Source organism: Chlamydotis macqueenii, chromosome 3, assembly GCF_036417535.1.
Source record: "Chlamydotis macqueenii isolate bChlMac1 chromosome 3, bChlMac1.mat, whole genome shotgun sequence".
Taxonomy (NCBI): Eukaryota; Metazoa; Chordata; class Aves; order Otidiformes; family Otididae; genus Chlamydotis; species Chlamydotis macqueenii.
In genome coordinates this window covers 63,073,317-63,099,123 of record NC_141558.1, presented here as the reverse complement: position 1 = coordinate 63,099,123, position 25,807 = coordinate 63,073,317, and the positions used below count along the sequence as shown (strand labels likewise).

At 40.4% G+C, this 25,807-nt stretch overlaps 1 protein-coding gene across 1 annotated transcript; it reads left to right on the top strand.

Annotated features, from left to right (window-relative positions):
* Positions 1-244: 244 nt before the first annotated feature.
* IFNGR1 (interferon gamma receptor 1) lies at positions 245-25,477 on the top strand. The gene is made up of 7 exons (XM_086743993.1): positions 245-422; positions 9,867-9,981; positions 10,394-10,566; positions 12,052-12,212; positions 12,939-13,116; positions 14,160-14,275; positions 20,283-25,477. The coding sequence occupies exons 1-7, from the start codon at positions 344-346 to the stop codon at positions 20,775-20,777; spliced, it is 1,317 nt and encodes a 438-aa protein (XP_086600119.1). The 5' UTR covers positions 245-343; the 3' UTR covers positions 20,778-25,477.
* The last annotated feature ends 330 nt before the right edge of the window (positions 25,478-25,807 follow it).

Below are 25,807 nucleotides of genomic sequence, written 5' to 3'. Positions count from 1 at the left end.
AGGGCAGCGCGGAGGCTAACTTCACTGCTACCGCGACCTAACCGTTGCCGCCGCCACCACGCCGCAGCTGTCCCCGCCTCCGCCCGGGCGGCGCTCGCCGGGCCCGCGGGGCCCCTCAGGCCGGTTCCGCCCAGCTGGCGAGAGGCCATCCGACAAGCTGGCGGCCGCCCGCCCCCGCCCCGCGCGGCCTCCTCCCGGGGGGGCAGGGCCGACCGCCACTTCCCGGCCGTGTCTGGGGGGGCCGCAGCGCGCAGGCGCTGGAGCCGAGACGAACGGCGCGGAGAGCGGCGGGGGAGCACGAGTGGCCCCGTTCGCAGTCCCTCCCCAACCGCCGCCGGGCGCCATGCGGGTGCTGCTGGCCCTCGCGGCCCTGCTGGGCCCCCACTGGGGCGCGGCCTCCCGTGAGGAGCGGCCACCGGCAGGTAACGAGCGAGGCTGGGTCGGGGGCGGGGAGAAGGGGACGGGACGGGATGGGTGAGCCGGTGCTCGCAAGGGTCCCCTGAGAGGCGCGGAAGTGGGCGGCGGGCCCGGGGCTGGCGGCGCCGCCGGTGCCCCGCCCAGCCTGTCGCGGAGTCGTTCGTGACCGAGCACCGCCGGGGCCGCCGTGGGACCTCGGCGGTCGCGTCCCTGCCGTAGCCTTCCGCGGGCGCGGGGAGCCGGAAGAGAGGCGGCGGGGCTCGCCTTGCCGCGGGGAGAGCAGGCGGGCGGTGGCGGCGGCGAGGGAAGCGGGTCCCGCGTTGTTCAGCCTTACCCGCCCCTTCCCCAACCTTTCGGGGGCTGTGCTGTGTTGTCCCGCCGAGGTGACCCGGTACCGGTTGAGCTCTCTCGTTGGGGTGCAAGATTAAGCTTTGCCGCGGAAATGATCTGGTGGCACACAAATCGGTAACGCCGTCGGTGCATTTTGAACCCGGTCCCGGCCCGCCTGGTCAGTGTTACAGGCAGAACCCCGACTTCATCGCACCTGTAATACGGGGTTACCGTCTGCAGATGGCTTAACGGTTTCTCTGTCGGTTACCGTCCGTAACGGTGGCTGGTGCCGGCCGTTATTTCAGGTGTTCGTGCATTTTGTCATGTAAAGCAAGAGCAGGGTGTGCGTAGAACAGGGCTGCTCTACTGTGCTTTGTAAATATGTGTGGCCGGAAAAGTGGAGAAACTGGGAATTGCGCAGCAAAGATGAGGAGTGCGAGACCCGGGAGTCCAAAGAAGACATCCGGATCGTGGCCCTGACCACTGGTGGGGGGGTACCTTTCGGCCAGGCACTGATGGGGGGAAGGGGGAGTGGCCTGCCAGCAAAGAACATTTGAATTTTGTCTCAGTTTGGGAAGAGTTGTCATAAATAAAATATGAAATAAATACTGAATCTGGCTTACAAATTTCACTCCCAACTGCAATAGCTCATTAAAAGCAGAAATTGTTGTCTAATAGCTTGGATCAAAAGAGAACGTGCATTTAATTTTTAAGAATATTGAGAATTGAGTGCCCTCAAGAATATTGAGGGTGCTGCCCATTATGCCCTTCAGAAAAGAGCTTGAAGTAGTCCAGACATTATCTAATAGTCTGCACATCAGATAAATGTAACAGTGCTCTCCTGAGCTTTACCCACAAAGCAAGATGCGTTTAGCTAACGTGCTGCTTACAGTTGGTCACAGAAATGCTGATTATGTGCTCGAGCTCCCTGGATCCTGCAGATGCGTAATGCAGGTTCGCTGGGACTTTGTGCAGTTTAGATCCACGCCCAGGTGGAGTGACTCAACTCGGTTGCCCCTGGGGATGGGCCACGCTGTATGGGACTTTGGAAGACTGCTTAGGTTTACCTGGTGTGGACCAGGAGCAGTAAAAATGGTAATGTGTGCTGGCTTGTCACTTATCTCTTCAGTATCCAGTTTGTTTGAGTTGGTGGCTGATGGCAAGGTTTACTGGTTAACAGCGAAGCTCCTTTAAAAAAAAAAATTAGCAGCAAGGAGGCTTGTTATGTCATATGCTGTCTTTTGAGATCTGGCTTCACCTCTTTTAATGGCATGCTTTTATTGCTAATAGAATATGCTACTTTTACATTGCATTGAGCAATTTTAAGGTAAAACCACAATACCAATAAATCACTTGTTATAAAACAAACCTGCCACAGCCCAGCACAACAGTTACCTTGGTGTAAGACTACAGAGCAATGTTGTGGTGTAATTGATGCATGGGAAGCTGCCTAGAAGCAGAAAGCTCATTTTTCTGTGCCTGAGTGTAGCAAACCCTCGGATGAAAGGAGCAGAATATACTTCTGAGTTAGGTATTGAAACCACAAGCAGAGTTTTCCTGGTGTGTAGCACGTAGGTTGGCCACAGCCTCTGTAGCCAGAGACTTCATAATTTAAGCAAAAACTTAGGGTTTTAATGAAAGAAACATTCTAAAGGAATTCTAATAGATATTGCTGTGTAGTAGCTAAATGAAAACGCTGGTTGTATTGGTAATAATGAACTAATACCGTGTAATTGCTTCAGTATTACATTGATACAAACATGCACATTTACAGTGGAATGGTGAAAGTAGAAGGGGGGAATTCTAAAGCATGTTTATGACACTTTCCTTTGCAATGATATGGCTATTTTTTTTTTTTTTTTTTTTTTCCTTAAGTAGGGCTTTCAGTGTGCCACTACTGTAATCATGTCTCAAGGCTGTGCATGTAATGAGGAAATAAATGCCCAGTCGTCTTCATCTGCTGTTGTAGGGCACAATTTTCCTTAGAAAAGCCAGACAACCTGACAGCAGTTGTCTGAACAGCTGAATCCACAAACACACCGCCCTCTGCCCCACGGAACGTGGCAGCGGACAGAGTCACTTCCCTGACAGTCATTTTCCATTTCTGCCCGTGGCACGTTCGTGGTGCTCTTGCAGCCTGTGCTGAATGCCAGCCTCTGCCTGCTGAAGTTCTGTCCTGCAGTTCTGGACAGTCCTAGGCCTGTTCTAGCTCCCAGATGGCTGTACTCTGCTTTAATACAGGCCAATTTTGTCCAATCTGGAACAGATTGAAGCGTGGCTCTAAATGGTTAAAGAAGTCTGTTGTAGAAGGAAATGGAGCTTTGGGAAACAGGCTAAACTCTTTGTATGTGCTGTTTTTCACCCTTAGCACAGAATTGTTACTCTCTGAATCAGATTTCCAGGGTATAGGCTGCCTTTTTACCACCTTTCTTTTTTTCTTCTTTTTCTTTTTTTTTTTTAATTTTTTTTTTGTTGTGTATAGCTACAGAGTCCTACAGAAGCGTTCTCAAATAGTGCCGATTTGTCTGATCTTTCTCCTTGTCTTCTCCTTTAGTGGTGATGAAAGCCGAGGAGAATCATTTTTTTACATTTGTGAAGCCACCAAAGCTGCTACCCTTTCTGGGTGCAGTTAAAGTGGAAACACGAGCACAGAGCTGGCAGAAGGAAGGCACGCTGTTTCCAAGTCAGGGGCCCAGAAGGGACTGATTTGATAGCATTATATCTTTTAACAGGCTAAATGATGGGTTACCCACTTGGCATGAATCCACAGCAAAGTTCAAACTGTTGTCCCTCCTGGCCTATTGAAATGGCTTAAAACTGATTTCCTATGATGTGTCACTTGGGGACCGTAAGGATTTGTTTGTATTTCATGGAAATCCAAAAAAGGAGCAGACTTTGAAAATATCTTTTTACTTGTTTCTTCACAGTTTGTCTTTTTAAGCTTTCAGTATGTGCTTTCAATCTGTGTTTCAGTGCCTAAATGGTGTTTAATTGTTTAATAGGCACATGCAACTTGAATTAACTCTGGTTTTTTTAAGTCACTGTTGTCTCAGATAGCTGAGAGACAGAGACTGTTGTGGACTCACCAGGCCCTGTTCTGTTGTATGCATTATTGCACTTCCAGTTAAATTCCACTTTGTGAACAGTGGTAACAAATGCCTCTGTGTATGCAGTAATGCCTTGTGGCGTCTGCCAGAATGAAAGAAGGAACCTCGGTGTTGCACAAGATAATAACATCAGTTTAAAGGCCTTCTCATTTTTACATCTCTGATGTTCTCCAGTTCATTGACGTAATTTTTGCTGTTGGGTAATGCATTACTGAGACTCAGTGAACAGGTGAGACATGTACACGTGTATATATATACACACACACATACATACACACACATATGAAATATAAAAATCTTAAGTCCTTCTGTATATGCTTTAAAATATATTTTATTGAATGTGTGGCTGCTTGAAACTCACAGGTACTTCCCATAGGTAGTATTGTTCGGGAGCATTTATGTAGTGAACAAGATAGATTTCTATACTAGCTTGAAATGAGGCTTTCTCAGTTTGCATGTGTCTGACTCTGCTGAGATTTGTGAAAGGTGTGCAGTGTGGTTGCACTTGACTTGGGGAAGTGAATGTACAGAACAAGACAAGTTAGACTTGTCTTTTAGATACAAGCAAGAATTTTCTGGTTTGGTGTTTTTAAAGCAGAACTGTATTATGTATTGTGTGCAACTAGCGTGTTAGTTCTATGTGCTATCTTCCTTAGTGTTAGAAGATGCAGCTAGGTACACTTGTTCCTCTTCCTTTGGTGGGGGGGTGCCACCAAAAAAACTCCCCCTTATTTCTTGACAGCCTGTAACCAAGCAGCAGATATTTGTAGCAAAACACAAGCCTTGCAGTGACATTTGGTTTTTAATTTCCTCTCACGTGTATTTCCTTCCTGTCAGCTATGAAAGTTTGCTGAAGATGTAAATGTCTTCAAAACTTAAATACATCAGTTACAATAATTGCACATTGAGATGATATTTGATTTTATATATGTATATATATGTATATATACACATACTCCCCACAGTAGTCACAACTGATGAGGTCTTTGCTACCAGTATGGAAGCAATAGTTAGTCTGGACTGTTTTTATATGAACAAATAAATATTCAGATGTCTGTGAGTTATATATGTTGGTTATAAACAGATGCAGGTGTGAATTTGCTGAGATAAACTGTGTGGTTGCATTCCCATGTCTGTTTTCTATTAAATGTTCTACTTCTAGGCCACCCTGCGGTCATGCTTATGCTTGCTTTTACCCCTCTTCTCCTAGCTTTGCTTTCCAGCATTCCAGTTCTTTGTCCTCAAAATCTAAGCATGCTTAGTTTCTTTTATTACTCTTTAAAAATGTAGATCTGACTGGCCTACCTTTGCATTTTATTCCTTTATTCTTTGGGCATAGAGCTACTGTCTGAAGTTTCTCTTATGTTGTTCCACAATGCATATACCCGATTAAATTTCTGAATTTCTTTGAAAAAAATTGTTCTTGGTGATGTCTTTGCCTTTCTGTCGGACAGTATTGCTGTCTTACAGGGCAAGGTGAACAGAACTAACTGATGATGGAAATCACTGCATTTGAACTGCAAGCAAACTAGAACTTCTTGAATGCCATGTATCATGCATCACAACACGAATTGCTGATCAATTTTCTTCTCACTTTTTCCACATTTAGTTTCTCACTGTTTGAATTTGCACCTTGAGTGTTGTTCTACTTATGTTTATTGTAAGTTAGGAGGCCTGTGTTTAACGGTTACCATTGTGGCACTAGCCACTATCATCTTCCTCCAGTTGTGCTTGCTGAACAACATAGAACAGTGTGTAACATGCTTAAATAGTTAATGCTTTGTTATGGATTAAGTAAAACAGTGTTCACATAAAATATTATGGCATTTTAACTAGCAATATGCAGAAATAGCATCTGTGAAGATTAAATGTTAGCACTTTGAAAATCTGTAGTGTTCTTTATGGTTTGTAGTCTTGGTGCTGGAGTGAAAAGTGTCACTGCACTGACTGGAGGAGAAACCATTAGAAATCAGGTAGGCAGCCTGAGTAAAGAGACTGTGAGCTGGACAATGAAGACCATTTGATTGGTTGGCAGAGGGGGCATGCAGGGGAGATAACAAACCTGAGGAAAGGGACTAGAATTGTCTGATCCAGGTCTTAAAAGTAGATTTTCTATGGGTGGTAACAAGCTGATTCATTTTCTTGGGCCATTTTGAGGCCTTTTGATCTGAACTGTTGTGGTGCTGAGCACTCACTTCTGCATCTTAAGCTGCTGTCACTTGCACTGTTTCTGTGTATTTTTGCGAAGTGAAAATACAAGGTCATTGGTCACTCCAGTTGATTCGGCAAGGTTTGCAGGTAGAGGTGATCTTCCATTAAAATAATTAGTGAAAGGAGATGAGCTTTCAGGGTTTCTTTGACTTAAAAGTAGAACCAGCAAACCTCAAAAATAAATACAAGCTGAGAACAATTTACCTTTGACTTTATGTAGGTTAGACCACTTGAGAGACAAGATGGCTGGTGCTGTCCAGTAAGGGAAGTGGTAGAAGGAGTAATAAGGTGTCATCCCTTAGAAAAAGAGGGAGATAATTCTTGGTCTGTGGAATGTCAGAAGTTAACAACATGAGAGGAAATGTGCTGTAAACATATTTCTTTACTGGCTTTTGTTTGTAAGTAGAATTAAGACTTTTAGCTTCTCGTTTCATTCTGAAAGGTGTCCTTTAGGTCGGTCTTGAGGATATGGAGTGAAATATCAGAGAGGGAGATAGTGTTTGTTTGAGTAACTTGTTCACTGAAAGCAAAGTTGTTAAAAGTGAGGATGAAAAGGATGAGCTGATGGTATGTGTAAACTCGTTCCTGTAAGTGATCAAGGCCAACTTGTAGTGCCATCAGGGATCTTGACATGTTGGTGGTGACGTTCCTGGTGGCTGGTAGGGTGGTTTGTATGGTCGTATAGTTTGTGAAGAAACTTGTCTTTTCACGAGGAAAGCTTGTTTTCTGCTCGTTTGCTCCAGAGCTGGAGCACGTTAAAAATAAGTCTCCACTCTTCCATCCAGAGATTAGGTTGAATAGTCTTTCATGAAGCTGTGGAGGAGTGACTCGTTAGATGCTTTTTAGTTCTAGTTGGTTATCCTGAGGTACTTGTGAATATTGAGCATTACATTCCTGGGCCACTTCTTTCCCAATTTATATTGGTGCCCAGCATTACTCCAACCCAGGTACAGAGTCCAGCATTTGGACTTTTTAAATTTCATCCCATTAATCACTGCCCAGTGCTGCAGTCTGTCTAGATCCCTCTGCAAGGCCTCTTGTCCCCTCAGAGTATCAACAGCATCTCCCAGTTTGGTGTCATCAGCAAACTTGATAGTGGTACGTTCAACTCCTGCATCCATATTATTGGTAGAAATATTGACCAGAACAGCCCCTAGAACTGAACCCTGAGGAGCAGCGCTGGTGACCGATCACCACCCAAATGTAAACCCATTCACTACAAACCTTTGAGCCCTGCTGTTCAGCCAGTTCTTCACCGAGAGCACTGTGAACCCGCTCATCCCACAGTTGGACAATTTGTCCAGAAGAATACTGTGAGGGACAGTATCAAAAGCCTTACTAAAATCCAGAAAAACTACATCCACTGCCTTCCCCTCATCCACTAGACAGGTGACCTTATTGTAGAAGGATATTAGATTAAACAGGACTTCCCTTTGTGAACCCATGTTGACTCTGCCTGATGATTGTATTGTTCTTTCAATAGCACCCAGTAAGATCTTCTCTATAATTTTTCCAGTTACTGAGTTTAGTCTAACAGATCTGTAGTTTCCTGGGTCTTCCCTCACGCCCTTCTCGTAAATTGGAATATTGTTGGCTAGCTTCCAGTCAGCAAGGACCTTCCTAGACCTTTGGCAGACCGTTGAGAGGGATCCTACCATAATATCTGCTAGCTCCTGCAGTACTCTGGAGTGGATCTCATCAGTCCTCGTGGACTTTTGAACATTCAACTGATAAAGCTGGCTCCTTCCACAAATGGAAAGTCACTGTTACTGCATTCATGATCCTCTGACTCAAGAGGAGACGGCAGCCCAAGGTCTATCAGTATTGTTACAGGCTGAGGCAAAATAAAACCCCAAACATTGAATGCCTCTGCTTTTTCTGCATCCTCACTAGTCAGATGACAGTCTGCAACAAGTACTGCTCCAATGTTTTCCTTAGACCTCCAGTTGCTGTTAATGTACTTAAGCCTTTCTTGTTGTCTGACGCAGCGCTGACCAGTTTCAACTCTAGTTCAGCTTTGGCCTTTTGTGTCTTCTCCCTGTGAACCACTGTAATCTTTCTGTGAAGCCTGACCTTGCTTCCAGAGATCGTACGATTTCTTTTCCTTCTGAGTTCCAAAGAGGAGTTCCCTGTTGAGCTGAGCAGGTCTGCCCTGCTTGCTTGACGTACGACACCATGGGATTGCTTGCTCCTGTGCTTTTAAAAGGTAGTCCTTCAAAACTGACCAGCACTTATGGACCCTTAAGTTGTCAAAAGCAGATTCCCAGGGGACACTGCTAAGTACCTCCCTGAGTAGCCTAAATTCTGCTCTCTTGAAATCCAGGGTAGCAACTCTATGTACAGAGTGAAAGAAAAATGTGGGATGGGAGGAGAAGGCAAAGTGGTGTGTAGTTGCATAACTAAAAGCCATGTAGCTTCTACTGGAAATTCAAATATGTCCTGGGGTTTAGTTTTCCACTATTTTGTTAAGTGTAGTTTTTACTTGTATAATAGAACACAACAGTAACATTTTATAAGACTTATTACACTGTGCCTTAAAACTAAATACTTGAAGTAATGTTTGTGTGCTTTGACACCTCTTCTGTCACCTTTTTTTTTTTTTTCTTGTGGTTGAGAATTTGATGATCGTGTTCCTTTTTTCCAATAACTGAAATACCACTTTTGTGCGTATTAAAACATAACTAAACCACAGTACCATTTGCAGAGTGATATATGCTCCATGTATCAAACCTTCGTGGTTAGTAGCGTATCTCAGCCTCTGTGTATTACTTTCTGTAGAGTGTTATCTTTGTGGTCTTGTTCTCAAGAGATGAAAATTGTTTACTTTCCCTCAAGTCACAGACTGAAATTGGAGCACTTGCTTTATCTGTCAATGTTTCACAAAAGCTATATTAAGAGAATATTAAGGATGCCAAACCAGACCTTGAGAAGCTAAGAAGTAACGATTAAAATCAATTGAGTGACCTTCATTTTTTCTCCTTCTGAATGCCATGTGACAGCCTTCAATAGTTGCAGGATTGTGCAATTTTTCTTCCCTTCCAGTTCCTCCCCCAATATCCCTGTTGCTGTTGGTGCTTCGAACAGAACCTTGCTGTATGAGGAAACTATCAGTGCCACTTTTTATTTTTGTATTGCTTACTACATTACCATTGATGCTTATTACTAAATGTACTTCAAATACTTTCCTGAATATGGAACTACATGATAGCTTCAGCGTTCAAATTCCTTACAAATGTTAGTAGTTTATTATTATCACAGCTTTCTAAAAATACGGCTGAAGTGATAAAATTGTCATTATCAGAAATTCAGACCGAATCCAGGCCTTCCCCAGCAGGCCTGTTGTATTTTGGCAAGACTGAGTTAGAAGGCAATAGGATGCAGTAGGACGCCCCTGGAGCAGAGGCCCTGACACTGCAGCTTTGGTCTCTATAACTTCAGTAAATTCATACTGTCGTCTTGCTGGTGTATCTGTATAATATCAACATAGGGGTATAATCATCGCAGCTTATGAGTCTGATATGGACTATCTGATGGACTTGCTTTCAGTGGGCGTGGGTTATCTGAGGTTCTGGGTTGCTGTCTCTGCAGACGAGAATAATATAAATCAGCTTGCAGGGCTCCTATGTGTTAGTACTGGGGACAAACTAGGCCATTTGGGGAGAAGTATTTGCAATTTCTATGTCTAGTTTTTCCAGTCACTTCCAGTGTGTTGCCTTTTCCAAATGATTTAGAAATATATTTGGCTGTTCTTATGTTTTACTAGGTCTGTTTGTCAAAGTGCAATTGTTCTATTTATTCTAGTGCCTTCACCAACGCAGATTGTAGTAACATCTGAAAATTTCAAAACTATCCTGCATTGGCAGTACCCACCTGTGTCTGAAACTCCTCGTTTCATTGTGGAAATCAAACCTTACAAGTAAGTTCTTACTCTTTTGTCACTTCCTGTACCTGATATTCTCTAGAAGCATCCAAAAGTAGTCACTCCATGGTAAACTATTTTATTTCTATATGATGAAGTAATGTAGGATTAAGGTTGCCTAAGTGTAAATTAAAGCCAAATTTGTCAAATAACAGGATGGTTGAGGTTGGTAGGGACCTCTGGAGGTCATCTGATCCAAACCCCTGCTCAAGCAGGATCACCTAGAGCAGGTTGCCTAGGACCACGTCCAGATGGCTTTTGAATATCTCCACGGATGGAGACTCTACAACTTCCCTGGGTGACCTGTGCAGTGCTTTGTCACCCTCACAGACATTTTTTTCACAGGCAGTGTATTGTACAATATTGTGCAATTGAAATTGTATTAACTATTATTTGATCTGTTTTACAGGTTAGGTCACTATAAGAACATCTCAACTTGTGTGAACATTTCTGCTCATTTTTGTGATCTCTCAATGGAAATACATGGGCTTTTTGACTCTTACTGGCTTCGAGTTAAAGCTGTTGTTGGGTCACAACAGTCTAAGTATGTTGAGACAAACGAGTTTATTTTGCAAAAGCATGGTACGTTCCATCATAAACTAAAGTGTGTAATTTTTCCTAAAATTTAAAAAGTTAGTAAATATCCTTTTCAATATATTATTGTGTCTCATTTGAGAATACCATAAAGTCAGGAGTCCAGGATGAAATGAGCCATAATGATTGTTCAGTAGGAACTTCTGTAGTTCTGCCTCTGTAGGGACTTGTTAGCCCTGTCACTGTGGTATCTGAATAATTTTTCAAAACTTCTAAAGGCAAGGAAGTGATGCTGACAGCACAGTCTGTGCATGCTCCCCATATTCTTGCCTGGTGTCCAGACACCAATTTAGGGTAGGAAACTGTCACTGGAAGCTGTGGACCTTTAGGCATCATTGAAGTAGTATTTAGGTGCTTGGTGATGACTTCCTTGACACTGTAATCCCATTGAGCTTTGGTTGTCTAGATACTATGTAGAGGCTATGGGAGTTCACTGTAGCTAGATACTAACAGTTACTAATTCTTAATTTAAATCCTTTGGGCTACTTTGGGAGAAATCAGTTTTCACATCAATATTGTAAAACTAAACTGTGTCTCTAGACTCCAGGCCAAACTATCCAAACAGTGGGGCAGGCCCCAGCATTGCATGGGCAGTGCAAAGCAGACACAACAGAGCAAGGAAAGACTAGGAGACTTCCTCTCATACTTGCTCTGTCCTCAACATGTATCTTTCAGTCAGGACATTGTCCATGAGATTCTCCCTGATTTTGGCTGTGCTTTAGATAGAGCTGGATTTCTGCATTGCTGGAGCTGAAGACATGGAGTCCCTCTTTGTTTTCCCCTATTATTCCCTCCCCACTCAATCCTTCCATGACTTTGAATCAGTGGCTGGTTTCTAGTGTTTGACAGAGGGACAGAAGTCATGGTAGTAATCCTGAATTTGACAGTTTGCAGAAAGTTGGTAGCCAAGTATGGAGGAGAGAGACAAAATTGTTTTCCTATTGAACAGGAAACTCATATGTTCAGTCAGATCATTAGACACTAAAAATTCACCATTGCCATGGGAAATCAGGCTTCCTAAGTACTTGTTGCTCAAGAATAGATTTGTTTAGATTTTCAGATCGCCTTTGTTTCAGTACATTATTGGGTTTAGCTGAGCTTGATTTATGGTGGAATCTAGTCAGCAGTATTTAGTGTTCTGTTCTTGTTCACATATATATGTTTAATTGCTTTGTTAGTTTTTTTCTTTCGTCAGTGAGCTGGATTTTTATGACCTTATGAGTATAGGAAAGCTGGGTTGCTTAACAGTGCAGTTCTGCATGGATAATTTCTGTTTCCATTTTAGAAGCAGATTCATGAGTGTATCCAAATGCCTCTGTTACTCCTACATGTCACGGCTGTGCAATATTAACAGCATTGAAATAAACATGTAATTCTTCTCATATATCTGATGAATTTTCGAAAGCCAGCTTTAAATACTGTCTTTTATGTTAAAAAGCTTTGGCCTAATAGCAAAGGTGCAATGTGTTGCAGGAAAAATAGGACCACCAAAACTGAATCTTTCAAGGCACGATGATAAAATCATGGTTGATATTTACCATCCTGCATTCCCATCTGTGGAGCTTCTTCCTTGGGTCAGAGAAGTTTATTCGATGCTCACATACTCAGTGGCTTTTTGGGATACTAAAAATCAGGTAGGTTCCAAAATGAAAACTCCAGATTAAAAATACTTTTTTGCCTTAAACATGTAAACAAGAGGTTCACGCCTATGACACACAGCAACAGCAAGAAAACAGTTGAACATAACATAGGACTACTGAAGGCCTAAAATGTCAAGTGCGTCATGATGAGATATGTGACTGGAAGATCTGGATTTTAATTATCCATATAGACATAACAAAAATGAGATTATTGTGTTAGTTGTAGACAAGATAAAGTTACTTGTTTCCATGCTGTTGTTCCTGCATACATGCTAAAACCTTGGTAACTTGACTTGTGCCCCTTTCACTTGTTCAGCTAGACCTTTCATTTAAGAATATTACCTTTCAGTATATTGATACTACTTTATTTAGCCAACATGGAGGGGGAACTTGAGGAAAATGATAGTAGGTATGTTTATTTACAGTTAACTTTTCATATGCATCCAGGTACAAGTTTTATAAGTGAATTAGGAATGTGTATCTAGACTACGAACAGCACAGATTTCAGCTGAAAGCACCATAGTCTGATCAAATATAACATCTTAAGGTAGCTCATAAGCTGATAGCTAAAGTTCACACAACTTCTGCAAGGCATATAGATGATGTAGGAGCCACATGTAATAGTGTTTTTAACATTTTTGGATGTGTTGGAACGTACTGCAACATTTATGTTGTTGTATTGAGTCAAATGATATAATGTGACTTTCATTTTTTTTGCAGAGTAAGGAAGAGTTCCCTGAAGACAGCTGTACGATGTATAAATGCAGCCTTAGTATCCCAGTTCCCGCTGAAGGTTCCACTTACTGTGTTTCAGCAAAGGGAAATTTGTATGATAATCTGATACTTACTGCTCCATCAGAAGAAAGCTGTATTCATGTTCCTCTCAAGCAAACATTGAGTAAGAGAATTCTAAAACTTTAGTAAGAAGATACTGAGTTTGACCAGAGATCCATTGTAGCTAAGTGTTTGAGCTCTGATATACCTATGGGATGACTTGGATTGTCTGTCGGAGAATAAGAAAAAAAGGGAAAGCATGGTCATTCTTTTCCAAATGTGCTTTCCCAGTTTTAAAGTAACCCTGACTGTTTTTGGTGCTTTTCCTGCTTCATTGGTATTACAAACCTGTTTCTGTTGCACCTCATCATTGCTGTAATTAACAAATGACAAATGGATTATTCAGTTATATGGTTTTCAAAAGCATTGTCTTTCTCATCTAGCACTGCTTTTCATGCAGTCTTATCACTGAAGAAAATGTATATAGACTTTCTTGAGTTTGAAGCAACTATAAACTTGTGGTCATAAATAACTTTTTTAGTTAAAGAGAACAAAGGCAGCTAGTGACCCAACTTTGTCTGTGATAACCTCTTACAAACTTTTTAATGCTACTTCATTATGGCCCAAAACTTCACTAGAGAAAAGAGGTAAAATTGATAGAAGCAGTTGTATTCTGTCTTTTATGCACAAAAGCAGCAATGTGACTGAGGAGGAGGACATTAAGGAGAGTCAGGCTAGTGGAATCTTACTAGCAGTAGTTAACACTTCTGTGTTTTGGAAGGTTACACTTTGAAGTTTTATTGTACATAAACTATGTGTAATTATTATGTTAGTTAATATGCTAATCACGTGGAAAACGTACAGACCTGTGTGATCCCCATCTGTCATCTCTAAGGAACAAAAAATTAGTTACAAAATTCCTTTACCTCTATAAAAACATGACTGTGTTTATATAAATTGAAAATCTTGTGTCATTCTAATTTTTATTTACTCGATATAATGCTTTATAAATCAAGTTTTACTGAGTGAAAAAAGATAGTAAATCAACAAATTCACACATTACAGCTAAGCATTCTGATCTATTAAAAGTTTCTGAAGTTGTTCTAAGTGATACAACTGGGGTTTACTTTTCTGAATTTCCTAATAGATTTTGCTCTGAACTCTTAGGCACACAATATGTCATCATTCTGTGTGGTGGTGTTCTGAGCCTGAGCCTAATTTTGGCAATATGCTGTGGCTGTAAGAAACTAAGGAAGAAGAACATAAAGCTGCCTAAGTCTTTGGTAAGTTCAGACTTATCTGCATCAGATATTTTAAGATCTGATGCGATAGCTTTTATAACTATAACATCTTTAGACTTGTCTATTTTTTTTTTTTTTTACAATGGTCTTGTAGATGTTTAGGATTTAAATCTGTCTAATATTCTGACAGTCTCTGCAACTGGGTGCCTTGTATTTGTTTTAGGGCTAGACTTCAGTCTCTTTTTAACTGAAGTAGCAGTAGTTGGTTGAGTTTGAAAATTTAGCTCTTAAAAACTTGATGTCTCTGTAGGCAGACAGGTTCGTATTTGTTCTACTAGGAGAGACACAGAACCACAGAATCACTGAGGTTAGAAGAGATTTTTGAGATTGTCTAGTCCAATCCTGTTGCTCAAGCAGGATCAGTGAGGGCACATTGCCCAGAACTCTGTCCAATTGGGTTTTGAATACCTCCAAGGAAGGAGACTCCGCAACTGCTCTGGGCAGCTTATTCCAGCTTACCTCACAGGAAAAATTTTCTTACTTTTAGATAAAATTCCATCTGTTTCAGTTTGTGCCCATTTCCTCTTGTTGCTGGACACTTGTGAGATTCCTTCATTACATGGTAATGCTGCTAAGTGTTACAGTGTTCTTAAAGTTATGTGTAGTGTAAGAGGAGGGAGTAATAGTGCTGTAGGAAGAGGGAAGAACAACTAGGGGAAATCTGTTCTCGTACTGAGCAGTCACAGGGAAGAGAGGTTAGCAACTGCTGTACCTTAAAAGCTTCCTGTGGCTACCTTTAAGAAACAGTGGGTGTTCCTTGAAGAGCAGCAGCACTCCTTGCTTTCACGTCAGGCAAGAGTGGTGTATCTGACAAGTACTGTTATAATGTACTCCTAGTCTCAGTCACAGCAACTGAACAATCAGCAGTAGTTGAAACAGCTTTCAAGAACTGCTATGTAAGGCAGTAGTAAATGGTAATCATACCAAGAGTGTGTCTTCTCAGCAGATGTAGGAAGTCTCTAAGATTTCTGTAGAGAAGAGGCAGTGATCTTCAATTCCATGTTCGTCAACTTCAAGACCCTTTAAAGTGACCCCTTCATAGTGCAGGGGTAGCTCAATGCCCAAGATCCGCATGGAGCTGGCTTTCTTTGTAATAGAATATTAGGAGGTGAGGTTGCTCTGACTATATGGAGATCTCCAAGCCAGTGGTGCTGCCTGGATGCCTTTGTACTAAGCAGTAATCTAGTCCATCAACTTGTGCAGCACGAGATAATTTGTCTCATTCTAAAATAATATGGACATCTGATCAGACAAAACACTCTCTAAAATGCCTGTTTCTTTCAATGGACTCTGACGGAGCCATGAGACTGATTCAGAGAGAGCCACTCACACTGTAAACTTTAAAAAAAAAAAAAAAAGGTGAGAAACCTGTCTGATAGAATCTGCAGCTAGGCCCCAGTATTAAAACACACAGGCCTGTGGAAAAAGTGAGACACTGGAGATTTTTTTTCATCTTCACACCAGATGTCTGAATATGTAACACTATGTCCTACATACACCCAGTAATTTTTGGGAAGGTCGTTCATTATAGCAAAAGACAGCTCATCCAGAATGACAGTGCTATGCTTAATGGATCTATAGTTGTTCTGGCTTCCCAGTACCACTGTGGTACTGCATCTAAGGGATCAGGAAAAAGAATAGTGTACAGATAGGATGTGTGCTCCTTAACTCACATAAGCTTCCTGCTGGGTACTCCAAGTTCACACTTTAGCTCACCTTGTAGAAACTAATTTGCTCATATCCTGAATTTACTGGCCTATATGTTATATTATGGTATCTGGGTTCCAGCATACAACAATCTGGTTCACATTCCACATCATGCCTTGTTGTTAAGGAGCTGAATGAAACCTATAACTGTAAGGATTGTTACCTGGGCGATCAAGCACTGGGACAAGTTCCCCAGGAAAGTGATCATGGCCTCAAGCCTGTCAATGTTAAAGAAGCATTTGGACTGTGCTCTTAGATGTATGGTTTAACTTCTAGGTTGCCCTGAGTGGAGTCAGGAGTTGGACTCTGTCGTCTTCGTGAGTCCCTTCCAACTCAGGATGTTCTGTAATTCTCTCCAAATCCGTTCGAAGTCTCTAGTGACAAATACAAATTGCAGAACTCATAAGGGTAGTTTCAATACAGGTGATATGAATAATGTGGGAATCTAAAATGAATATTTAATGATTTGATAACTAATTATTGGTTATCTCTATAATTAAAAGTAATAGTTTAATGAATAAATAATTAATATGAATAATAAGTTTAATGATGCAAAGTTATCTCTGTAGACATCTTGGAGCTGAGAGCCTTTGAATGTGTACTAGACACTTCTTTCCATACAGATTATGACCATTGCACTTTACGTGAGCTTGTCTGAAAATGAAGCAGCTAGGGAGCTTTTCCATCTGTTAAAAGGCTAGGCAAGGTGTCACACCGGAGCACTGCTGCCTTCCAGTGACCTGCTCCCTGGTAGCTTTAAGTAGATGCTAAAACATCGTTTGAATGACTTTCAGCAAGTTGGAATTCTCCAGCAGAAGGAAAAATAAGGAAGAGTAACCGTCAAGCAGCTGCCTTTACTGAGAGTCTCATGTACCCAAAGAAAAGAAAAAAAATCCATTGCCATTTGGATCTCAAGAACTTTTGTATTGCTTTTTCTGTGCTGTTTGTGACTCCCAAGAGTAGCATGTCAGTTATGTACAGGTCCTACTTCCGCAGTGCAACTGCCTTTCAGTATAGACATTGAACGGTTATCTTGATTAGAGAAAGTGCTTGTTTAAATATTTTAAACATCCTTAGTCATAGTAGGATCCCACCAGGAATACACATGTAGTGAAATGGGACATACTCCTTTACAAGACTTCATCATGCTAGTCTTCTGCTGGATCACAGGAGTCTGATATTTCAGCAGTCCAGCTGTGGTTAGAGCCGTTCACTTTCCTTCATTTATCTCACAAAAAGTATTTCAAGAGGCTTTGTCCTTTCACCTGCTATCCTCAGTTATTCCAATTTGTCCTGTACTAGATTTTTGTTAGAAGAATTGCGATAAGGGCTTATTCAGTTTAAGAGGAGCCTGGCCATAATGTACAGATATGCTGCGGGCATCTCCCTGTGCTCTAACTTCACTGTCTTTTTTTTTTATTAGTATTATTTTATTTTTTTTTTTTAGTGCCTCCTATCTTTAGATGGTGGCAAATATTTTAGTAGGCAGAAAACACCTACTGTATAAGAGACTTGTTGAAAAGCATCAACTTTCCTTTTTAGCTCATACTTAAGTCAACTTTTAGGCTACCTGCTGGTGCATTTTCTGAGCCTGACAGGAGTGATTCTCATTATAGTTATAGAACACTTACGGATATTCACAAAACACTTAATTTTCTTTGACTCTGGCTTTTTTGGTTATACAACATATATTTTTGATATGGAGAAATTGTAATTGTTGCTATAACTTTTGATTGATATTTGCCACAAATAATTGGCATCTTACAAGACAGAAGCTGCTTCATTAGCTCTTGTGAAGAGTTTTCTTTTTCCCTGTGAGTGTCTATAGGGCAGTAGCATAGTCTTCTATTTATATGTTGATCCAGCATTAATCTGTTGTGGAACCATGCAAAGGCCATGCAGATTTTTGTCAAAGTCCAAATGGACTTCTCAAACTCCCCTCCAGAAAATGTGCACCTCAGAATTAGTGGGAATTTGTAGGTAGACAAGCCCAAAGAAAAGAAAGTTAAGAAAGAAACTGTTGATTAGCTTAACTGTTACTGATTCCTTGGTGTATGTTATTTATATGTATCCTAGGGCCTGGGTTCCACTGCTGTATCTCCCTAGTCTGTTGAGACAGTGAAAGACCTGAAAGCTTAGGTGCCCTCATTGGAGACAGGAAGATATCTGAGCGCCTGCACATACCAGGAAATACTGCTTAAGCTCACTTAAGCTGTCAGTTTGCTAGTATAAGATAATGTGCATGAAATGAAAATATTAACTTACCTATGGTAAATACTTTTCTTCAAATAGCATCCATATCTTAATTACCCTTGTTGTGTGAGGTGCTTTGAATGGCTTTCCAGTTAGTTCAGTAAGCTGTAATTCTTCTCTTTGAAGTGAGAAATAACTGCATGAATTGTTGAATTGTTCTGTAGTCATGACTCAGTGACTCTTAAAGAACCTTTAGTACCAGGAAAGCCGCAAGAGTGGTATTTTTTTTGTTGTTGTTTTTGTTTGTTTGTTTGTTTTGTTGTTGGGTGTTTGTTTTTTTTTTTTTCTGATGGCTTCCTTCTTTCATGAGTGGGAACAGGAGTGTCTTTGCACCATGTTGCTTTGGTCAAAAACTCACCAAGAGAAAAATGGGTTTCCTTTTTGAGAACAAAAGTCTTGGATGCAGTTGTACAGAGAGTACTTATTTTATCATCAGGGTCTATCTCTAAGCATTGCCAGCTGGCACTGAAATGCAGAACCTGTGAAGAGTTCGGGGCATTCCCTTAACACATTTTAGGACTGTGTTTCTAGAGCCATGTGAAAACCCTAAAAGGACAGAAATAAGAACTCATCGTTTTTTTGTTATAACTTTAGTATAGCATGTACTGGTATTGGAGAGATGGGAAGTTGTCAATGCAGCTTTTAGCCACAGTTTCTATAGCATTTTGTTTTAATTGACATTCCTCAAGTATTCTAGCTTACACAGAGAATTATCTTCTGTTGTCACATACTATGTGACTAATTTTGCTACCCCCCAAAAAAATACTGGTGCTAGTCCCTTCAAGGTCAGTGTTGTATAGCATGTGTCCAGTATTTTTTCTTACATCTGTATAAACAGGTTTTCAAAAGCTACATTAACCCCACCAACTGTTCATAACACTTTCAGTATCTATGCATTATTGATTGTATTCTGGTTTCTGCAGCTGCCTTTTAAGCATGTTACGAATGGATGGTTTCCATACATACTCATGGAAATTACTGCGAATATTCTATTAGTATTCTGACTTTTTCTGCATAAGAGAAAATGAACATCGAGAGAGAATAGTGGCTCAATGGTAGCTAGATTGTAGTGTGGTATATTCTTAGTGTCAGGAGCCTCCTTAATGCTCTTTTTACTAGTTTTCCAGTGGCAGCCCTTGATTCCCGAGGGGATCACCTCACCTTAGTGGTGCTAACACAGCCATTTGTAAAACTTAGATTACAAATAACTGCTCCTCAGGGACTGTTTGTTTGGTTTGTGGTGGTGTTTGTTGTTTGGGGTTTTTTTGTTGTTGGTTTTTTGTTTTTTTTTTTAACTCAAGTAGTTTCATTGATCCAGTGTAAATGACAGTACCTTCAGCAGATACCGGGGCAACTGAGGGGATAGGTATGGGACTGAAGTGAGAGATGAAGGCAAGTTCTAATGAAGTCAGCACACTGTGAAGGTATAAATGTAAAGATACAGCCTCACAGCGTTCTGATAAAGGAAGATTCTTGAAAAGTACTGTCAGATTTGATGATCTGGTGTTGATGGTGCTCTTGGTTCTTAGACTAATACGGACTGGGAGGTTCATATCTTTCTCCCCCTTTTCTCCTCCTACCTACATCCCTTTCTTCCAAATTTGTCTCAACCTGTATTTTCAGTGTGCTGTGCCCAGCTATAGAGTATGAAAGGTTTACCCAGTTAGTTGAAGAGAATTACAACTTTTTTTCTTCACTGTTTTCCTCTACATTGCAAACTTCAAATGATTTAAAATAGAGTGGGTGATGTGAAATGGGTTTGATCCTTGCCAGTTGTGTTTTCATATATAAAACATTTTTGAGACTTTGCATAAAAGTGTTAACAAAACAGTTGAAGTCATAGAGATAGGCTAAGGACCTTGTCAGATTGTAATTTGGTAATTTCTGTTCGGATTGGTTGTAATTACATTAAATTTGTATTATAAATTTGTATCTTTTTTAACCTTGAAACTTTGACAGAAGATAAAGCCAATAAATTAGTAGCTAATGTGGAACTAAAAGTAATTATTTTTTTTCCTCTCCATTTAAGGTCAGTGTGATAAGAAACCTGAATGCAGATAGCCTTCTAGAATCAAAGTCGGAGGCAAAATACATATCTGTAATAAGCTTCATGACAGGCCAGTCAGCATTGCCAGTGAATGATGAAATAACCTCGCTGGAGGCAGAGCCAAAAGAAGAAGCTGTTAGTCCTGGGAGTTCCAGTGAAGGAGCGTCTCCTGTTCCTCCCACAGAGGCACCAGCCAAAGCAGAAGAGGTGTCTGTGCAGGAAGGCACAGAGGAGGTATCTTATGATGATGAACAGAATCACAAAGTAAAAGAGAGTTATTTCATTTCTGACAGCAGCCAAATGGATATATGCAGTAACTCTTCAGGTCCAGAAGTTCCTGCCACAGAAATACAACAAACAGTCACTCCAAGCAGCTGTCTCAAGTTTTCTGGCTATGACAAGCCTCATGTGCCATTAGATATGTTGATAGATGTTGGTGAAGAGCAGCCTGTGATTGCTTATCGACCGACTGAATAACCAGGATAGCTGAAGTGTTTAACCAGAACTCAGGAATAACAGCATTATTAAAGATTATGGAAAGTCTGTGTTGTATTATGAACATCTACAAGTTGTACTTCATAGAATCATAGTCTTTAAGGTTGGAAAAGACCTCCAGGATCATCAAGTCCAGTCATCAACCTAACGCCACCATGTGCACTAAACCATGTCCTGAAGTGCCACACCTACACTGTCACAGGGATGGTGACTCCACCACTTCCCTGGGCAGCCTGTTCCAGTGTCTGACCACTCTTTCAGTAAAGAGTATCCTAGTATCCAATCTAAACCTCCCCTGCTGCAACTTGAGGCCATTTCCTCTTGTCCTATCAAAAGTTATTTGGGAGAGGAGGGCAACACCTGCCTCCCTACAACCTCCTTTCAGGTAGTTGTAGAGAGAATGAGGTCTCCGCTCAGCCTCCTCTTCTCCATACTAAAGAATCCCAGTTCCCTCAGCTGCTCCTCATAAGACTTCTGCTCCAGGATCCAGCTTGTTCTGATCCAACCAGAGTAACAAGTACACAACTTAATACAGTGAGATCCTGAAATTAGACTGAAAGTATTGCCTGAGAACAGCATAAAAAGCATAACACGCTTAGAAGTGTTTGTGTATATGACATAACTCACTATTTCCTATTTGAAATAGCACTGTGTTTTCTTAACAGTGCTCTATGGAGAACAGACTTCATGAAGGAATATGAAACAGCAACTGAATCACTATTTCCTTTTGTTTCAAATCCTTTTCAAAATTAATTTGATGAACATAGTGCTTAAGAGGTCCTTCACTTGGGCTACAATAGAGATCTGCAAGAAATATCTGAGAGGTTTTGCCTTTATTTGAGATATTCTCTTGCTTGTCTTTTTCTCTTGAGTATTTTTGTATTAAATGAAATGCTACTATTTCTTTTTAGGTAAGAATATTCCTATAGCCTCTTTCTGTATTTCTTAGGAATTTGATTCTGTGTCCAAGAACCAGTTAGTTATAGTCTTTTCTGCAACTATAGGTATGTGTTTCTGGGATCATTACTTTTGTACACTTCAGTGAGTAAACAATAGGCTTTTTCCTTGGTAACCTAAGTCCTGTGACTAAAAAAAGCTATTTTTAAAAGTGCTGTTATTTGTATATAGCTGCATCCATTTGGATCACCTAGGTAAGTTGTGTAACCATGTCACATCCTGGATAACTCTTGTATTAGTGTGCTGGCTGATTGTCATTGGGGAAAAAAAAAAGTGTGTAATGGGTGGTTGCACAACTTCTTTAGAAAACATTTTGAAAATTCAAAAGCCTACTTTCCTCCAGAGCACTTTTATCCTAATTCTTAGAACAATATGATTTTTTTTTTAACAGAAGTCAACAGGACGTCTTTCAAACATGCTTTCAAGCAGGTTGAAAATGACAGCCATTTTCCTCCTTTTTATGACATAACTCAGGAACTACACCAAATTACCTCCCTCTAAAAGTACATCTCAAGACAATAGTATTGTGCTAAGTTGTCATTCATAAGTTTATTGACATCTGACAGCCCTCTGAATTTTGTAGTGTGAGATTGTAGTTCTGAAAACTGAATGATGAGGATTTTATTTTTTATATTTAAAAACTTCTGAGTCTAATGCTTTCATTTCACAGTAGCCAAGATTTAATGGATATTTTCTGTTTGTTGGAAATGTTTACAGTAGTTCTTAATGAAGCTTAGATCAGAAAGAAGGATCTTTTACAGACACAAGGTGGTGCATTTATACAAAATCTTGTCTTTGTTGTAGAAGGCATTTTTTGTAGGATTATCAGAAATGTTTGTATGTTATAGCAGGTGGTTTTAAAGGAAAACAAGTATCCCAGTACTTCTGTCCTTACACTTCTCAATGGTATGAATATTCCAAAGATAAAGCTAGTTTATACAGCAATCTCTGGACCGCTTCCATTCCTGCAGATACCAGACATTAACCACAATGGTATATACTGAATTCCCAAAGATTTAAAGACAATAGCTATTTTTCCCTTCTCTGCTCACGGGAGGATAACAGATCTGTTAGCAGGGCTTTGATAATTTTGGGAAAAGCCAAATCAAACAGGTGAATTTTGTAGCCATGGTGTAATGGAAAGCCCAACTATAAAAGATGTCAGTATGTGTTAGCTGGCTTTGATTTGCTTCTGCATTATGTTCAAATGTAGCGGAACCCCCAAGTAACTTTTTCAATGCCATATTGTGGGTTGAGTTCCTAGAAGGCATTGCTGGTGCAACTTGCACTTGAAACTTCAACTAAACTGACTTGTCAGTTAATAATACGGTTCACCACTGAAGCGTGCTTTTAGCAGTCTGTCTACTAGGGAGATGAGCAGCCGTGTCTTGTGCACAGCTTGAAGCTGATGTCATTTATTTCACATTTTGTAGGTTTGTTGATAAATATGAACTGCAACGAATACCTTGGGACTTTATAAATGTCAGGTAAGTCAGAAGGGAGAAATGGAGCCTTAGAAACTGTGAGGTTAGCTTTTTTTTTTTTTTTTTGGTAAGAAGGTTCTGCTGCCACACTGGAAGAATGATATTTTTGGCCTGTGTGAGGGCAGATAGATGCATTTTAAAACCAAGTGACTGTGTCAGGTTCTTTTCTCTTCCCCCTGCAACATTCCTATGTTGTACATGGTCCTGAATCTTTCCAGTCATATGGAGTCCTGTGTGAGTAAAAGGAACCAGCCGGGTGCTAGGATATAATTAAGGACAAGGATGTTAAGATCAATCAGAAGTGACACAGAAATATATCATGAGCATATGGGAAAAATTCAACATGGTGGATAGTTACATATAATGGAGAGGCACTGTTATTCTGTAAACTAAAAATCAAGCACAGGAGTACAAGTGCATTGTGCTATGCAAAATACGTATGTGTGTGCACAACTGACCTCTTCTTGTAACTATCACAAGAGTAAATGTACTTTTTTTAAATGAAAATTTCTGAACTGTAATTACAGAAGCCAGTGAATTATCACCCTCTCTGCAAGCATGTCTTCTGGGTGCTGTGTACCTAACAAAGAGCCAACAGCATGGGCATAGTTTAGATGTTTAAATTGCTCAGACCAACTTGCAGATTTTAGATTTGTGAAATAAAAGCATTCTTAACATTTTAGCTTTGACTAGCTGAAAACGTGAGGCCACAGTGAGACAAGAATGTGTTCCCTGGTACAATAAGCTCTATTTCTCGCCCCCCAGTCTTGTTTCCAGCAGTTGCTAGTAGTGGTGAAAAGAGATTGCCTAAAAACAGGGCAAGTGCATTACGGTGTTTCTGCTAGGACACAGTCCAGCAGCCTGCAGCGTGAGGGCTTCTTGGGATAGGGAATGTAGAAATGCCTTACTAGCTAGAGCTAGTTAGCCTTGCTTTTGCTGTTCTGTAGCACCAAATATCTGAGCCATGTGGTTTGGAAGCTGTCAGTATTTACCCGTATGTTTTCACTTAACTACTAAATGAGTTGAATAAATTAATATTCTTGTGATTAAGAAGTAGTTTGCTTAAGCTTTTAGATATTCATGCATAGCACCTTGACACAGGATATAAGTGCCTAACATTTATCAGGTTCAAAATCATTTAATATTCATGCCTTTTAAAGACATACATCTATCCAGTATGACATACGTAGAAGGTTTCACCACTGCAAGCTGTTTCAGGTAATTTTTTTTTTTTTTTTTTTTTTTTTTTACCCTTGTCATGACTTCTCAGCATTCCTCGCTTCCTGTCTGCTAAAGACTCTTTGGGAGATGATGGAATATAAGATTCCAAAACATTATACCCTATGTAAGAGAAATTGCACCACAGAACTTTAGCTTAATACCTGACAACATTTCTAAGAACTCCTTTAGTTCTCACTTTTGCACAGACATTGTAACTTTTTAATATCAGGTCTGTAGTTAACAATGAAGTATTGTGGTAACATGCATGCTGGCACAGCGGCATCAAATGTTCTGCTTTTAGGCTTTTTTCCAAGCAAATCAATAATGTAGTTTAAAAAAATAATTCTTGCCAAGTGTACTGGCATCTTGGGGAAACAAGACATCTTGTAGTGTCCCAGTTGCTTAGAAGAGACGTGCCTATATTTGTATGTAGTCCTTCACTAGTTAAGGTTGCAGGAAAACAAACTTGCATGAGAAGATCTGTTTTCCTCAATGCTAGAAGTAACTGGTTGCTCTGAAGTGATGCCATGTAAACAGTTTAGTATTAATAAATAAGAGCTATTGTACTTGGTTCAAATTAATAGTTTCAGCATGTCTTTAAAAAGAAAAAAAAGACAAAACCAAAACAACAAACCAGACACAAAGCACCTTTCATCTTATAAGTGACCTTCATAGACAAAACCCCTGTTTGTTATACACTTTCTGTATTCTCTAAACGCATACAGTCATTGGGCTACGTGGGACCTCCAGGAGTCTACAGTTCATTCTTGTACCCGGAACTGCTTTGTTCCTCTTACACATTTGTCTAAAGATTCCACGACCCCATCAGCCACTGTATTCTGGGAGTTCTTTAACCCTAGAAAGTGTTTTTTAATGTCGCAAGTCTTCCTGACTTCAGAAACTTAATTATCCACAGTGGGTCTGCTGAACATACTTTGGTTCTTGTCTGAAATTTGTAACTAAACTACTTGTAAATACTGTTAATTTTAAGTTTTGTACATTGAATTAAAAACTCAAAAATGTGTGCTCACCTTTTTGTTACTGTTAGCTTTTGTACTGAAGACTAAATCTGCTTTTGAAGCTTGCTCAGTTCATGTTACATATGTAGTGTATGCTTGAGCATTATTGAAAATTAATAGAAAACTGTTTGTGGGAGATATGTATAGCATGTATGTGTGTATATAATTATATGTAGCCAGTTACTGTTTTCTACTTGCCAGATATGTTAGCATGTAGAAGAATTAGTTTTTAACTAAGGTCACTTTTTATTTGTCAAAGATACCCTTTGGGTGAAGTTCCACTCCCTCTAGGCAGTTGTGGAAGTCTGACTTTGAGGCCATGATTTACATC

Excerpts from the sequence above, each read along its gene's own strand:
- IFNGR1 (XM_086743993.1), top strand. The coding sequence starts at position 344 with ATGCGGGTGCTGCTGGCCCTCGCGGCCCTGCTGGGCCCCCACTGGGGC. Across the intron at positions 13,117-14,159 it reads TCCTCTCAAGCAAACATTGA|GCACACAATATGTCATCATT; the intron begins GTAAGAGAATTC and ends CTGAACTCTTAG. Across the intron at positions 14,276-20,282 it reads TAAAGCTGCCTAAGTCTTTG|GTCAGTGTGATAAGAAACCT; the intron begins GTAAGTTCAGAC and ends TCTCCATTTAAG.